Raw genomic sequence first — 14142 nt, 5'->3', positions numbered from 1 at the left:
CTTCAGGTGTTTGTTTTCTGTGCTGAAGGGCGTAGCTGTGGCTGCCCCCCCCCTCCCCCACGATGATCACACAGAGACTTGGGGAGGTGAAGCCTGAGTTTGGTTTGGCAGGATGAAAAGTGCCCACAACGCTTCATATACCTCTCTAGTAAATTCTCCAGAAACAAACCGCAGTATGAATAGCTTTCACCGTTTCATCACACTGTGTGCATCAGCCTGAATCCCCGTGAGTGGCTACCTGCTTTGTAAAAACTGCAGCCTCCCGTGAGGTTCTGCAAGTGGGTTTGCAGTCTCCCAGGGGTGCTCATCCTGTCCCTTTACGCTCTGGGGTCCCCATAGCCTGCTCCTCCTGTCCGCTGTGTCTGCCTACCTCTAACAGACCCAACTGGTGGTCAACTAGTACCTCCAGTGACTTTTGAGCAGCCCAAATCTACGTTATTAACACCTGTTAAAACCTTAGAAATGCTGGCCAGCTTGGGCCGCGAGCCCTTCTCTGGTTTCCAGGTGTCCAAGGCTGTTTGGTGGGTGTGTCTTGATTCTTCAAAGCAAGGAGGTGAGGACCACGGGCTTTTTCGCGAATGGGTGGAACTTGCACCCGCGGCGCTTTTGGGGTGTCGGGCCTGAGCTGGGTCCGGGCGCACCCCCTTGACGGGGCACCCCGGAGCCCACCTGACTCTAGCGAGGCGGGCGGCAGAGAGAGCTCACGAGGCGATGGCCCAGGAGCCGAGCAGGGGCAGGCCCGCCTCCGCCTCCCGGCGGTCCCGCCCCGCTCCCTGGCTCCACCCCGTCCACAGCCCAGCTCTTGTCCGCGGGCCGGGCAGTGCCCTGCAGGCCCCGCCTCGCCACGGTCCCCTCACTGCCCGCTGGCCCCGCCCCGCCCCGCCCGCAGGCCAGGCTTCTCCCCGCAGGCCCCGCCCCGCTCTCTGGCTCCGCCCCACAGGCCCGACGCCGCCATCTTTGTTAGGGGCACCTGGGTCTGGTGTTTGGCGATGCCGAAGTCGTGCGCGGCCCGGCAGTGCTGCAACCGCTACAGCAGCCGCAGGAAGCAGCTCACCTTCCACCGGTGAGGGGCGGGGGCGCCGTGGGGCGCGGGGGCCCGGCCGCCGACACCCCTCGCCCGTCCGACCGGCCGCGACCCCCCGCCGGAGCCCAAGGCCTGGCGCGCTGGGCGGGGACGCCGGAGCCTCTGCCCGGCAGCCGGAGAGGCCCGAGGGCGTGTAGCGGGGCCCTTCGCAGAGGGGCCGGAGGCCCGGGGACCGGCGGGGTCACCGGCGGCCCTGTGCCGCCTTGGCCGGCCTCGGCGCGTGGGGAGACTGTCGGAGAGGCTGAGCAACCTGCTGAGGACGCATCGGGAAGGTCTCGAGCAGAGGGGTCCGGCGTGGGCCGCCCCTCCCCAGGCCGCGCCCCGCAGCCCCTAGCACCCTCTGCAGTTCTGGTGCCTGTCGCCCCCGGGACTTGGTCTTGTTCGCGGGTGCATCCTGGAGCTTAGGTGCTCAGTGTGTACTGGCTGAATGCATTTCCAAATGAATGAGTGATGGTGACGGCCATCGGGTTTGCCTTGAGCTGGCCCCTTCTTAGCCCCGGCCAGACCTCCTGTCGTGAAGGGAGCGTGGCGTGCGGGAGTGAGAACGCTCCAGGGTGTCGGGGGAGTGGGGTCTGTCGCCGCGCTCGCAGCGTGTCGGGCCTGGTGGGGTACCGGCTCCCTGCCCAGGAGAGCTCAGGTTCCGGCCACTGCCCGTGTTTGTGCTGCCTTTCGAGCACGACCCCGGGGCCAGCTGGGCACACTCTGCCCCCACTTCCTTTCCTATTATCATTTTCCTTTTCGAAGTAAATCTTTTTATTGAAGCGTAAGACCTACAGAAAAGCGCACAAATCGTCCGCAGTCCGGCCCTTTCCACGAAGTGAACGTGGCGTCACTGCTGTGATTCATAATCTCACCAGCCCCTAGGGAACCCCCAGCCGCACCCCCTCCCTCCCCTCCTTCCCTCTCATCCCCAGGGGTGACCCATATCCTGCCATCTGTCAGCGTGGGGCGCTTTGGGCTGTTTTGAACTTCACACGTGGACTCCACTGTGCTTTTCTTGCGTCTCCTGCTCTGCTCGCCGCTGGCTGTGAGCCGCCCGCGTGGAGCGCGGTGCCTTCCTCTCCGTCTGGAGCAGCGCTCCGCTGAACGAATATACCAGAATTGACCTGTTCTACAATGAAGGGCATTTGGGTGCCTCCGGTTTTTGGCCATTTCAAGCACGTCACCGTAGACGTTGCCGGGACAGGTCTTCCCCGTGCCCGTATCTGTTCCTTTCAGCCGGGCTTACGCCTGGAGTGGACTTGGTCCGATTCTCTCTCCAACTCATTGAGGCTCTTGCCGCGGCCACTCCCACAAAAGTGCCCTGCCAGGTCCCCAGTAGCCCTTGGTGGCGGCCATCCTCATCTGCAGCATTTGGCCCAGCTGACCAACTGACCCCCGTGACACTCTCCCACTTGGCTTCTAGGGCACCCCATGCCCTCTTCCTCTGTCACAGTGTCCCTTCTCAGACTCCTTTGCTGGGTCCTCCTCATTTCCAACACTAGCCTTGGAGCCCTTCGGGGTGAGGGCCGAGGTCTTGTACCCTCCCCATCCCCTCTTACTCCCCAGGGCTCCGATCTCTCCCAGGCTTATGGCTTTACCACCCTTTACATGGGGATGGCCCCCACATTGACATACGTCTTCTGACACGTGTCCCCCAGCACTCCAGCGGGGATATGTAAGAGGCGCCTCACGTTTAACAGTTAACATAGAGAACCAAAATTCTGGTCCCCCAAACCTGCCCCCTTCCCTCTACAGTACCTCCCTCTCCCATCTTAATCCATGAAACTCCTTCCTTCTCTTTATTTTATGGCCCACAGGCAAACCTTGCCACACAGCTTTCAAAATACATCCCAGCTCTGCCTGCCTGTCACCGCTCTGCTGACATCCTGGTCCCGGTCACCAGGTGCCCTCCCTCTGCCATCACCCTCTGCCCACAGCCCCCACCCCCCTCCCACCAACTGCCCACCTGCCAGCCAAGCCTGCCTCTGACCACAGCCCCATCCCGGTGCCTTTGCTCTTAGCCCTTCCCTCACATATCCACGGGCTCACGCTCCTGCTTCCTTCCGCTTCTGCTCAAAGGCCGCACGGTGAGGACCTTCCCAAGGGCTGGGTGGGCGCTGTGTTACATTCAGACCTTATCCTTTTTTTTAAGTCGATTTTGAGGTGGAGTGAGGGGCAGAGAGTGAGAGGGAGAGAATCCCAGCCGAGCTCTGTTCAGCACAGAGACCGATGCGGGGCTCGAACTCATGAACCGTGAGATCATGCCCTCAGCCAGAATCAAGAGTCAGATGCCGAACCGACTGGGCCACGCAGGTGCCCCTCGACCTAGTCCTTTCCTTCCGAGTGGCCAGCCGGGGCCTGAGAGCTGTGGTCAAGGCCCCGGGGGCCGTGCTGCTGCCGCTCAGGGGCCCCTCCGCGCCGGCTGAGAGCTCTGGCCAGAGCACGGAGGGCGGCCGCATGTGCAGCGGCAGAGGGGGTCAGGGGCTGTGTGGGCAGAGACTTAGAGAGGGACTGGGGCACGCTCACGAACAGCATCACCTCACGTCTTAGGAAGCCTTCCTGACCACTTCCTACTCTTTATTCCTACACAGTCCAGATCTGTTTGGTTGACCGTCTGTTTTCCTATTCTCGAAGGTTGGCTCTATGAGGGTGGGACTGTCCTATTCATTCCTCCCTCCCAGTGCCCGGGGCAGGGCCGCACGTGGCACGCTCCTGAGGGAGCTCACATGGGCTCACCCTGCAAGTATATACCCTCAGAAGGTTTTCTGGCCACGTTCATGACCCCAGGTTTCCTACTAATGATGCCATAACTGGCCCTGACAGAAGCCTCCAGAAATTGGATGTGGTTTAACAGAGTGAGATTACGGGATTTTCCAAGCTGTCTGCTAAAATACCTCGTGGGATTTTCAGAGTTCAGAAGTCTACAGGGCCCACATCAGCTTTGCAAGTTCCTTCCTGTCTCCCTCCTTTGCCTCCTAGGTTCCCGTTCAGCCGCCCGGAGCTGTTGAAGGAATGGGTGCTGAACATTGGCCGGGGCAACTTCAAGCCCAAGCAGCACACGGTCATCTGCTCCGAGCACTTCCGACCTGAGTGCTTCAGCGCCTTTGGAAACCGCAAAAACCTGAAGCAGAATGCCGTGCCCACGGTGTTTGCCTTTCAGGACGCCGCGCAGGTGAGCACACGGGGGACCGCCCAGCACGCGGGGTGGGGGCGTTCGCAGGGCCAGCAAAGGTGGAGGCTGAGAACGAGCGAGCACAGTGCTGTCAGGCCTCCAGGGTTCAGAGCCCAGGGGCCCTGCTGGCCGTGACCTTTGCTTTAGGTAATTTGCAGTTTGGAGCCCCTTTAAAAATGGATCACGCTTGGGGCGCCTGGGTGGCCGAGTTGGTCAGGCGTCCGACTTCGGCTCAGGCCGTGATCTCATGACCTGTGGGTTTGAGCCCCCACATCGGGCTCTGCAGTGAGCGCCTGCCTGGGATTCTCTCTCTCCCTCTCTCTCTGCCCCTCCCCCGCTCTCGCTTTCTCTCTCTCAAAAATAAATAAAAACTTAAAAACAAGTATATATACATATACATATATGTATATACATACATATATATATATGTATATACATATATGTATATACATATATGTATATGTATATATATCAATCTTTGCGACCAGAAGCTGTTGAAGCAGCTGACTGGTGGGTGTGCCGAAAAGCTTGGTCCTCGATGCGTTTCACGTGTGCTGGGCTTGAGGCCGAACGGCGAGGACCTTCCCAGGGCTGGGTGGCCGCTGTGTTACATTCAGACCTCACCCTTTTGTTATTTTTTTTTAAGTTGATTTTGAGACGGGGCGAGGGGCAGAGAGTGAGAGGGAGAGAGAGAATCCCAGCCGGGCTCTGTTCAGCACAGAGACCGATGCGGGGCTCGAACTCGTGAACCGTGAGATCATGCCCTCAGCCAGAATCAAGAGTCAGATGCCGAACCGACTGGGCCACGCAGGTGCCCCTCGACCTAGTCCTTTCCTTCCGAGTGGCCAGCCGGGGCCTGAGAGCTGTGGTCAAGGCCCCGGGGGCCGTGCCGCTGCCGCTCAGGGGCCCCTCCGTGCCGGCTGAGAGCTCTGGCCAGGGCACGGAGGGCGGCGGCAGGTGCAGCGGCGGAGGGGGTCGGGCTGTGTGGGCGGAGACGTAGAGAGAGAGGGACTGGGGGATACGCTCGCCAACAGCATCAGCTCGGGCCGGTCGGGGGGTGGCAGGGGCCGGATGGTGCCGGGCCTGGATAGACCGTGGCTTGTTGGGGGAGGCGAGTGGGGACGCGGCTGTGGCAGGCTCCCTCCGGCAGGGGCCTGTGGTGTCGCAGGAAGGTGCAGGTGGTCGCGAGAGCACGTGGGCTCTGCAGACCCAGGAGGTGGGGCGGGGGGGGGGGGGGGGGGGGGGCGCTGGCCGAGCCCCGGGGGGGTGGGGCTCCCGGATGAGGCGGGCCCTGTGCACCTGGAGTTTGATTTCCCGGCCAGACACCGAAGGGCCGTGTCTGGTGGCGCGGGACGTGCAGGTTCGGCTCAGGAGAGAGCTCGCGGACCGTGGGACGTCGAGGCCACGAGGGGGATTATACTGAACCAAGTAAATCCCAGGGGTGTCCCGAGTCCCGGAGTGTGGGCCGCACAGCGGGCACCTGTGTGCACCGGGAAGGCAGGGTCGTGGCCGAGCAGAGCCGAGGCCGACCCGACCGCTACGCGTGCAGCGGCTGCTGCCGGGAGGAGGAGCGCGAGGGAAGGGAGTTACGGGGTGAGGACGTGTGAGCCCGTGTGCGGCCGTGTGCCCGGCGAGCCCCGTGTCGGGGCCTCTGCCCTCACGTGCCCTGGAGGGACCTCCCGGCCGCCGTGTCCGTTGCCCCCCACTGGCCTTCCTTCCCTTTGGGCCGGCTCCCTCGGGCACCTCCACCAGCTGCCGCACTCGGCTGAGGGCAGGGATTTGTTTCACCAAGAATGTGGCCTGAACAGACTAGGTTCTTTCTTTCTAAGTTTATTTTGAGAGAGTGAGCGAGAGCGCGAGCTGGCATGAGCGGGGGGTGGGGGTGGGGGTGGGGAGGGAATCCCAAGCAGGCTCCAGGCTCATCACGGAGCTGACGCGGGGCTCGAACTCACGAACCCCGAGGTCATGACCTGAGCCAAAACGAAGAGGCAGACGCTTAACGGACTGGGCCACCCAGGCGCCCCACAAAGTAGGTTCTCCATGCGTGTCTGTTTTTTTGTTATTTCAGCGTGGAAGGCCGTTTATTGTTGTTTGATATATATTCAATTTTGACTGGTAAGAACACTTAACGTGTGATCTACTCTCTTGACAGACGTAAAAAAAATTTTTTTTTTTTAACGTTTATTTAATTTTGAGACAGAGACAGAGCACAAGCAGGGGGAGGTGCAGAGAGAGAGGGAGACATAGAATCCAAAGCAGGTGCCAGGCTCCGAGGTGTCAGCACAGAGCCCGACGTGGGGCTCGAACCCACGAAGCATGAGATCACGACCTGAGCTGAAGTCGGACGCTTAACTGACTGGGCCACCCAGGCGCCCCTTGGACAAACTTTTGAATGTACAACAGAGTACTGTTAACCACGGCACGATGTTTGTGCAGCAGAGTCCAGAATTTCGTCATTTTGCTTGACCGAAACTTTGTGCCCTCTGATCAGTCACCTTCTCCGTCAGTGCGTGTCGCTGATGGGAGTTTGACAGCTTCGCACGCGTTTGTGGTAAAAGGTTTGCCCCTGAAGTGACATTACAGTTTAAAGCTCGGGGGACGTCTGTGAGCCTGCCCCTGGGTGCTGTCCGTGCCCGGGGCCGGAAGCTAGCGTGGGCAGCTGGTTCTGGCCCCGTGGCCGGTGGCTCGGCTCCGCGGACGCCCCGGGACTGGCCGTAGGCCCTGAGTCGGATGTTGTCTCCTACGTGGCTGCCACTCAATGAGCCAAATGTGAGTCACCTACTACCACGCGCCTAGCATGTCAGGCCCTGGGGTGACACGTAGGAATTCGGTCTGTGGCTTCACGGGGCCTGTCCGTGGGCCTCTGACCTAAGATTCGGGGAGAGAGAGAGAGAGACAGAGGTGGTGACGACAGCTGGGCCGGGTTCAGAGCGTCGTTTGAACACTCAGGGCTGAGCAGCGGGGACAGATGCACGCGGCCGGGCGCCCGGTGGGGTTCTCGGGGTCTCCTCGGCCTCCCAGGAGCAGAGTCCGGGGCCTGTGTCCACTGCTCTGTCTCTTGCAGCTGGTGAGGGAGAACACGGACCCGGCCGGTGGGGGTGCAGATGCGGACCCGGAGAAGGAGGAGGTGAGTCCGCGCTGGCACCCCCAAGTCAGGACCCCGGCCTCGACGGGGACACTGCGCGGCAGCACCTGCCCCCGGGCTGGCCTGCAGGGGTCTGTGCGCGCTCCGCAGAAGCCAGGGTTGAGGATTCCAGGTTTTCCTAGAAAAGGGGAGGCGGAGCCTCCCGGGCCTCCTTCCTGTCTCACTGCGAGCATGGCGAGCATGTGGGCGTGGCTCGTGCCCGGATTTCCGAGGGTCCGAGTCCAGGCCCCGAGGGGCAGGCTGGCTGTTCACTGTTTGCACCGGTCCCCTGGCCGCGGCCGTCCCCCGGGACGGCGTGAGGGGATCCCGGGTGTGCTGCCCGCTTCCGCCCTGCTGTCCCTAGGTGGTCTCCGAGGCGGGGCCCGCGGAGTGTGGCCTGGGGAGGAAGACGGACGCCGCCCTCGAAGCGCTGCCCCCGCACGCTGGCGGCCCCGTAGAACAGGTAAGATGCGGGGCCCTGGTACGAAGGCAGCGTGTGGTCGCTCGGGCTCCGCATGGGGGTGGGGGATCCCTTCAAACAGAAAGAAGCAATCCGGTCCCTAAGTGGGAGCCCCACAGCCTGTGGCCCCGATCTCGGACCCTCCGAGTAGAATGGGCAGGTGGGGACGTCAGGGGTGCTGTGGCATCGAGGGCCGGGCCGGGCCGTGTCCCCGCCCGCCACGGCCCCGGCTCTCGGCCCTGGGACCCGCCTCGCCTTCACGCGCTGTGTCCTCAGGTCTCGCCGCAGAGACCGCAGGGAAGCCAGGCGCCTGGTCAGCCGGCCAGCCCCGCACAGCCGTCCGATCACAGCTACGCCCTTTTGGACTTAGATGCCCTAAAAAAAAAACTCTTCCTGACCCTGAAGGAAAACGAGAAGCTCCGAAAACGCTTGAAGGCTCAGAGGCTGGTGATACAGAGGATGTCCAGCCGCCTCCGCGCCCACAGAGCGGGCCAGCCGGGACTCCGGGCCAGGCCGCCGCCAGAGCAGCAGAGCTGAGCCGCACGGCCAGGCTTTCCTGTCGGAGCCTCTCTGGGGGGTGGGACGGTGGCTGTGGGGCGCTGGCCGCGGACCTTTCAGTCCTGCCGCTGACAGGCAAAGGGACAGTGAGGCGTGCCGGGTCAAGCCCGTGGTGAGGAGCCCGGGCCACCTCAGGGGAAGTTTAGTGGCATCAGCCCAGGACAGGGCGGGACCGTGACCAAGAGGAGCTCGGTGCTCCCGGAGGTGACAGCTGTCCTTTCGACAAAAGCTTGGGTGGGGGTCTTCAGAGCCACTGCACGGGGCGCCCCCGCTGGGGAGGAAGTGCACTTCCTGGCGGGGCAGCTGGGCCCAGGCCCTCGGTCACCTGGAGGACGGCGGCTCCGAGTGGCCGGGACCCGCCTCCGAGATCAGGCGTGCCTCCTTCCTCCCTTGCCCGGCCCGGTCTGAGCGAACGACATAATAAAGTGTCTTCCTACGCCACCGGTCTTCCTTCTTTACTTGAAAACCAGTGTAGGAGTTCTGTTTCCCGAGAGCCTAGGTTACACCAGTTTGCTTTCACAGTCGACCTGCATCAGTACCTGCTTTCGCTAACCTAAAGAGGTCGGAGGAGGATTTCCACTCTCGCGAGAAAAGGCGAAAAGCAGAACTAGCGACCGCTGTTGGTTCTGCACCGGGCACTGCCGGGCCCCTTCCCCGGGAGCGAAGCTCGGCTTCGAGCTGCCGAGCACCCGGCTGTCTGCGAGCCTCTGTGCTTCAGCTCGATTTTATGTGTCCGTTAGTAAGATGTGGCCTAAAGTATCTGAAAAACCTGGGATGGTTTTTTTGGACCTGGGAATGCTCAGAACGTTTCCTACAAACGAACAGTAATTGCCTCTTCGCTTTATGCCATTGTGGCTTAAGGAAGGTTTCACAGGAGGGCTCTGTGTTCAGAGCGGTGGGAAGGGACCTGGAGGCGCTGGCTGGAGGCCCTCTCTCCTCCCGTCCTTTGTGGCTGCTGAGAAGACCGACTTCGTGTTTCCTGTTGAAGCGCAGGAAGGGCAGGGCATGACCCCCTTTGGCTATGAAAAAAGGTGACTTTAATAAAAACAAAACCAAACAAAACCCACAACAAATGGGAAAACGATCCTAAGTGATGTCCCGACTCCCATTTATCTATCGGGCAAATGTCTAATGTGTAAAACTGAATCATGGCTTCAAGTTCGGCCTCACGGTTAAAAAAGTAGTTAAAAGGGTACCCGGGTGGCTCAGCAGGTTAAGCATCCAACTCTTGATTTTGGTTCAGGTCATGATCTCATGGTTTGTGGGATTTTTCCCTCTTGCTCTGTCTCTGCCCCTCCCCGGCTCTTTCTTTCAAAACAAAAAAGAACCGTTAAAAATGTGGTTTAAATAGCAAAGAATAAAGGATGGAATGAGGCCTTGGGGGGGGGGGGGGACACACTTACTTTATTTTGCCCATCCCTGAAAATGAACACACAAGACGCATTAAAACACTATCCCGTTTTCAGGAAAGATTTATTACGCCGAGAGCGCCTTCCGTACAGTCCATTTCAAACAAAATCGCGAGAATCGGTGCCCTGACGAGCCACCCGCGCGGAGGGAGCGCACGGCCGCGCCCCACAGTCCGATGTTTCACACCACGCTTATTGCACGATTTACATTCAGAGCAGCAGCTCAGAGGAAAACTTTTTGAAAGAGAGATAAATATTACAGAATTGGACAACCTGAACTGTTTTTGAAAACTGGAGGAGAGGGGTGTTAGCGATTACTCCGGTACCGGCGTTGGGGAGTGAAGCCTGACTTCAGCGACAGCTGCAGGGGGCCGTCACGGCCACCACCGTGCAGGGGGGCCTCTCTGCTCAGCGGTGACTCTTGGTCAACACACCGGGCCGTTCGGGAGCATCCCGGCTCCTAAGTATTCTGCATCCACAGAGCGAACCGAGTGAGGGAAGAGGACCCAGGGGGGCGGACACCGGACCCCCGTGAGGAGGTGTGGGAGCCGCAGCGCCACCTGCTGGCCGTGAGTGAGAGAGCAAGCAAGGCCCGCCGGGCTCTCCCTGCGCTAGGGATTTGGCACGTACCTGGGCCAGGGTCTCCGCCCGGGCTCCCCCTCTCCTCCCCGCTCCGGTGCTCCAGTGTGGGCGGCAAAGGCAGGTCAGGCTGAGCCGTGGGGGACGGGGAGGGGGGGCAGGCTGAGAGGGATGGCTTAGCTCGCACCTGCCTCTCTCCACAAGGACACGGGTGGCTCCTGGGAGGAAGTGACCTGTGACAGGGCTGGACCCTGGGACCGGGGGTTATACCGCTCTGTCCCAAGCCACCTGCCAGTGGAATGATTCGAGAAGTTCTGGGAGGGGGGAAAAAAGACACTAATTTCCAAAACCATTCGTTCTGAGATAAAAAGCAGATTTATAAACCCACACAATCCTCTCCAGATTCACTGAATAATATTTCAGCAGGAAAAAGTGGTTTTGGGGAAGTTGACCGGACAGACGCTCACTCGTTCTGGAGGCCTCTGCTCGTGAGACTCATGAGAACACCTTCCTTCTTTTCCATTTTGTTTTCCATGCTCTGTGGATTTTAGGAAAAGTAGTTCACAGTCCTATGTGTGAGGCAGGACATTTCATAAATACCTCAAGACAGACTGAGAGCTACTGGGTGGCTGCAGTCAGCCCTCGGGCTCAGGAGCCTGGGGATGGGCTGGGGTGGGGGCCGAGGGCCCTTCCCTCTGGGGACATGATCCTTGGGAAAACAGCCACAGGCCACGCTGCGGCTCTGGTCCAGGTGGGGCTGCCCGAGTCCTATCTACAGCACCCATGAAAGCGGGGTGTCTGTGTGTCCCTCCACATAATTGATACGGTACCACCTTCTATAGGAGTAATATAAAATAAACACATCTGATGTCTGGGTTTTTTCCCTGCTTCCGAATTTGTAGACTCCCGGGAAAAGATTTTTTGCAGCCTCTTGGAAATCTGGTTTCTCAAGCAGTTTATCCGTCCGTATCAATCCTGTGAGCTGTAAGAGACAAACTGAATGTATCAAAAGGCAACTGTCCCACGCCCTCCTTCCACTGGGGGCTCTGCCATCCGCCGCCCAGAGGCCGCCTGGCCTCCGGCTGAGCAGCGTGCAAGGCGCTCGACAATCAACCGGTTCCGGAGCACAGGAGCAGCCGGGTTTGCTTCCTACCCAGCCACCCAGGCTGCAGCTTCCCGGCCACAGGCTCACTCAGACCCCCAGGGGAAGGGCCGCCACCCCTCCGCCGGGCAGCGCGTCCCGGGCTCTGACAAGTCATCGCTCCCAGGCGGATAACAGAGGGAAGGTGGCTGTCATCCACCTCGATGTCCTGGTCCCCATCAGTGGCTGAGAGCCTCTCCCTGGCCCGCGCCGGCCAAGGCGCAGCTACTCACACTGCTTTGGTATCCTAAGCGCCTCGCCGTCTGGCGCCATGACCTGGTGCAGGACGCCGCGGAACTGGTAAAGCACTTTGAGGTTCTTCTCCTCACCTACACACGGGTCATAGAACCCGGGCAGCCCGGCCTGTAACAGACACAGTCTCGCTCCAGTTGACTTGAGGTGGTCATTTAAAACCCAGCACCGCGGCTGTCCGCTGCCACCTGAAGGCAGTGTGGACGGGCCTGAACTTTCCCTCAGGAGCCGCCCACGCAAGAGGCAAACTTTGGTGCCCGAGAATGTCAGAAAGCAGCCTACGTGGGCCTAGACTTCTCTCTCAACACAGACCCCCTAGCTCTCCCGTCTGGCCGGAGCTAATTGCATTTTAATTCGCCTTTACTGTCCCCGCCCCGGGCTCTGGGGTGAGTGTCAAACGTGCCACAGGAGAGCTCACGCTCTTTCTGGAAAAAGGCAAGGGGTACGCAGAACGTAGGCATGAAGGCAGGACGCAGATTTTGTTCACTGCTCTACCTGCCACATAGTAGGTGCTCCATAAACACTAATAGACACTTGCTGCGTGAACGAACGAAGGAATTAGCTCCAGCGTAAACAGAACCTGGGTGCGGGTCACACCCCACACAGCAAGTGCCAGCAGCACGAGGGATTCCGCTGCGATGGAACGGCCGCTCCGAGGCGCCAGGCTGTGCCCCCTCCCCAAAGGCCCTTCCTGACCGAACCCTGTGGGCACGTGCTGTACCTTGGAGGCCTCCGTGAGGATGAGCTTCGAGTCCTTCACCAGGCACTGGAGGGGCACAGTCACGTCAATCACCTTCACCTTCTCACTCTTCTTGCTCTTGTCGTTGACGAATTTGCCGTACCAGGCGTTGACGATGATGAGCCCTGAGGACGGGCTCAGTCTGAGCAGAGGCAGGTCTCGGCCGGGCACCCCCCGCACAGCCGGACCGTGAGAACAGGGTGCTCCTTCGAGACCCCCGGCGCCCACCCTGCCCCGAGAGAGGCCACGCCTTCTCACCCATTCTGGACTCCTCCGCCTCAATTATTCTTCGGACAGATTCTTGCATCAACCGGACCTGCAAAGAACAAGGATGGCCACCGTCAGGGCCCTCCCCGGGCCCTGCGTCCCTGTGCAGAGCTACAGTCCCGGGCCTGGCTGCGCTTCAGCCCCTCCTCTGCTCTCGGAGAGCCCGACGGTACCCCTACACTTAGGCTGGGAGCGTCTGTGCGGTCACATAAAAACAATTCACGTACAGGGAAGAAAAGGAAGACAGTACCTTCCAGTTCTTAGAAAACCTTGTTATGCCTTTTGAGGGTAAGTGCATCTAATCTGTAGGACAGGGACTGAAGTTCCCGGCAGTGCGTCCCATAAGCAATACAGAGACTAAAATGACCAGTGAAGCCGTTGGCCCTGGAGGCCCACACGCAGAGCGTGAGGTGATCCCGGAGCCCGGGTCCCAGGCGTGCGGGCCGGCAAAGGGAGCGGGGCCCGCGGCGCGGTCTGCTCTGTGCGGCAGCGCGGCGACATCCGGAGGCCCCTGGAGCAGGAGGACTTCCGGCTCGTGTCTCTACGGCACTTACGGCAGCTTCCGCCTCTTGTTTCTTCTGGAGAATGTCAGTGGCTGTGCTTTCCCTTTGCTTTTCCAACTCCCTCAAGTGAGAAAAACACAAGGCACATGTTAGCGTGGAGGGAGGCAGGAGAGCCCCTGGCTGGCCCGGCGCCCAGCGAACAGTCGGAGATCTTTCTGCACGCCTCGTTCCGGAGCCTTAGAAAATATTTCCAAGACAGTCTCAGGCAAGTCTGTTCATTTTAGGCCTCTGCAGCTTCCCCTTCTTTTGTCCCTGGACGGCTCTGCCCGCCCTCCGCACCGGAGCGCCCGGGAAGCCCACTGCTGTGCGAAGAGGCCCCCACCAGACAAGAATCTCAGCACAGTGAGCGGCCAGAGAGGCGAGGGCCACGGGGGATGCCGCCTTCTGGACCGGTACGTAACGCTCTGGGCGGGACAATACTTACTGCTTTGGATACAAAATATACTTTCTTGCAGCAAAGCACAGGGACTCGGGTAGCATACACCTGTCCCCTCAGAAGACTGGAGCCCACACGATCTTTGCTCGAAGAGCCTCCTGGGGAATCAGGGCCCCGAACTCCAGTGATTCAAACGCTAAGAGGGGCCCCACAGAGGAGAATCTCTAAGCTCAATGACTTACTACCTCAGACTGGTGTAAGTTACGAGTCTACACCACCTCTCAGACTGGGTGTAATGTTCCAGTGGGTTATCTACAAGCAACTGCAAAACAAATAAACGTTTTGTAACTTCAGCGACTCTGGTCAATGCGCGCCTATATGTAAGAACGCAAACCCACTCCTCCTGAACTCAGTGCCACGAAAAGATGAGGACCGG

The 14142-nt window shown here is 60.0% G+C and overlaps 2 protein-coding genes across 4 annotated transcripts in view; one reads left to right on the top strand and one right to left on the bottom strand.

Annotated features, from left to right (window-relative positions):
* The first annotated feature begins 942 nt into the window (after window positions 1-942).
* Window positions 943-9232, top strand: THAP3 (THAP domain containing 3). 3 transcript variants are annotated; one of them, XM_049618178.1, is made up of 5 exons: window positions 943-1063; window positions 4046-4238; window positions 7303-7365; window positions 7727-7825; window positions 8228-9232. In XM_049618178.1, exons 1-5 carry the CDS (start codon window positions 990-992, stop codon window positions 8357-8359), a joined length of 561 nt encoding a protein of 186 aa, XP_049474135.1. In that variant the 5' UTR covers window positions 943-989; the 3' UTR covers window positions 8360-9232. The 3 variants fall into 3 exon arrangements, with proteins under 3 accessions (XP_049474135.1, XP_049474133.1, XP_049474134.1); XM_049618176.1 differs by having other exon boundaries at window positions 8099-9232; XM_049618177.1 differs by lacking the exon at window positions 7303-7365 and having other exon boundaries at window positions 8099-9232.
* Window positions 9233-9836: 604 nt separating this feature from the next.
* The window catches only part of DNAJC11 (DnaJ heat shock protein family (Hsp40) member C11), a 66914-nt gene continuing 62608 nt past the window's right edge, over window positions 9837-14142 (bottom strand). The window contains exons 12-16 of the mRNA XM_049618175.1: window positions 13322-13391; window positions 12759-12816; window positions 12483-12625; window positions 11743-11872; window positions 9837-11350 (exon numbers count right to left, since the gene is read on the bottom strand). Coding sequence (XP_049474132.1) covers window positions 11325-11350; window positions 11743-11872; window positions 12483-12625; window positions 12759-12816; window positions 13322-13391 — 427 coding nt within the window. The 3' untranslated portion in view covers window positions 9837-11324. The remainder of the gene's footprint in view (window positions 11351-11742; window positions 11873-12482; window positions 12626-12758; window positions 12817-13321; window positions 13392-14142) is intronic.

The sequence above is a fragment of the Panthera uncia genome, assembly GCF_023721935.1.
Source record: "Panthera uncia isolate 11264 chromosome C1 unlocalized genomic scaffold, Puncia_PCG_1.0 HiC_scaffold_4, whole genome shotgun sequence".
Classification (NCBI taxonomy): Eukaryota; Metazoa; Chordata; class Mammalia; order Carnivora; family Felidae; genus Panthera; species Panthera uncia.
The sequence above is the reverse complement of the archived record's forward strand: the minus strand, read 5'-3'. Positions and strand labels throughout refer to the sequence as shown.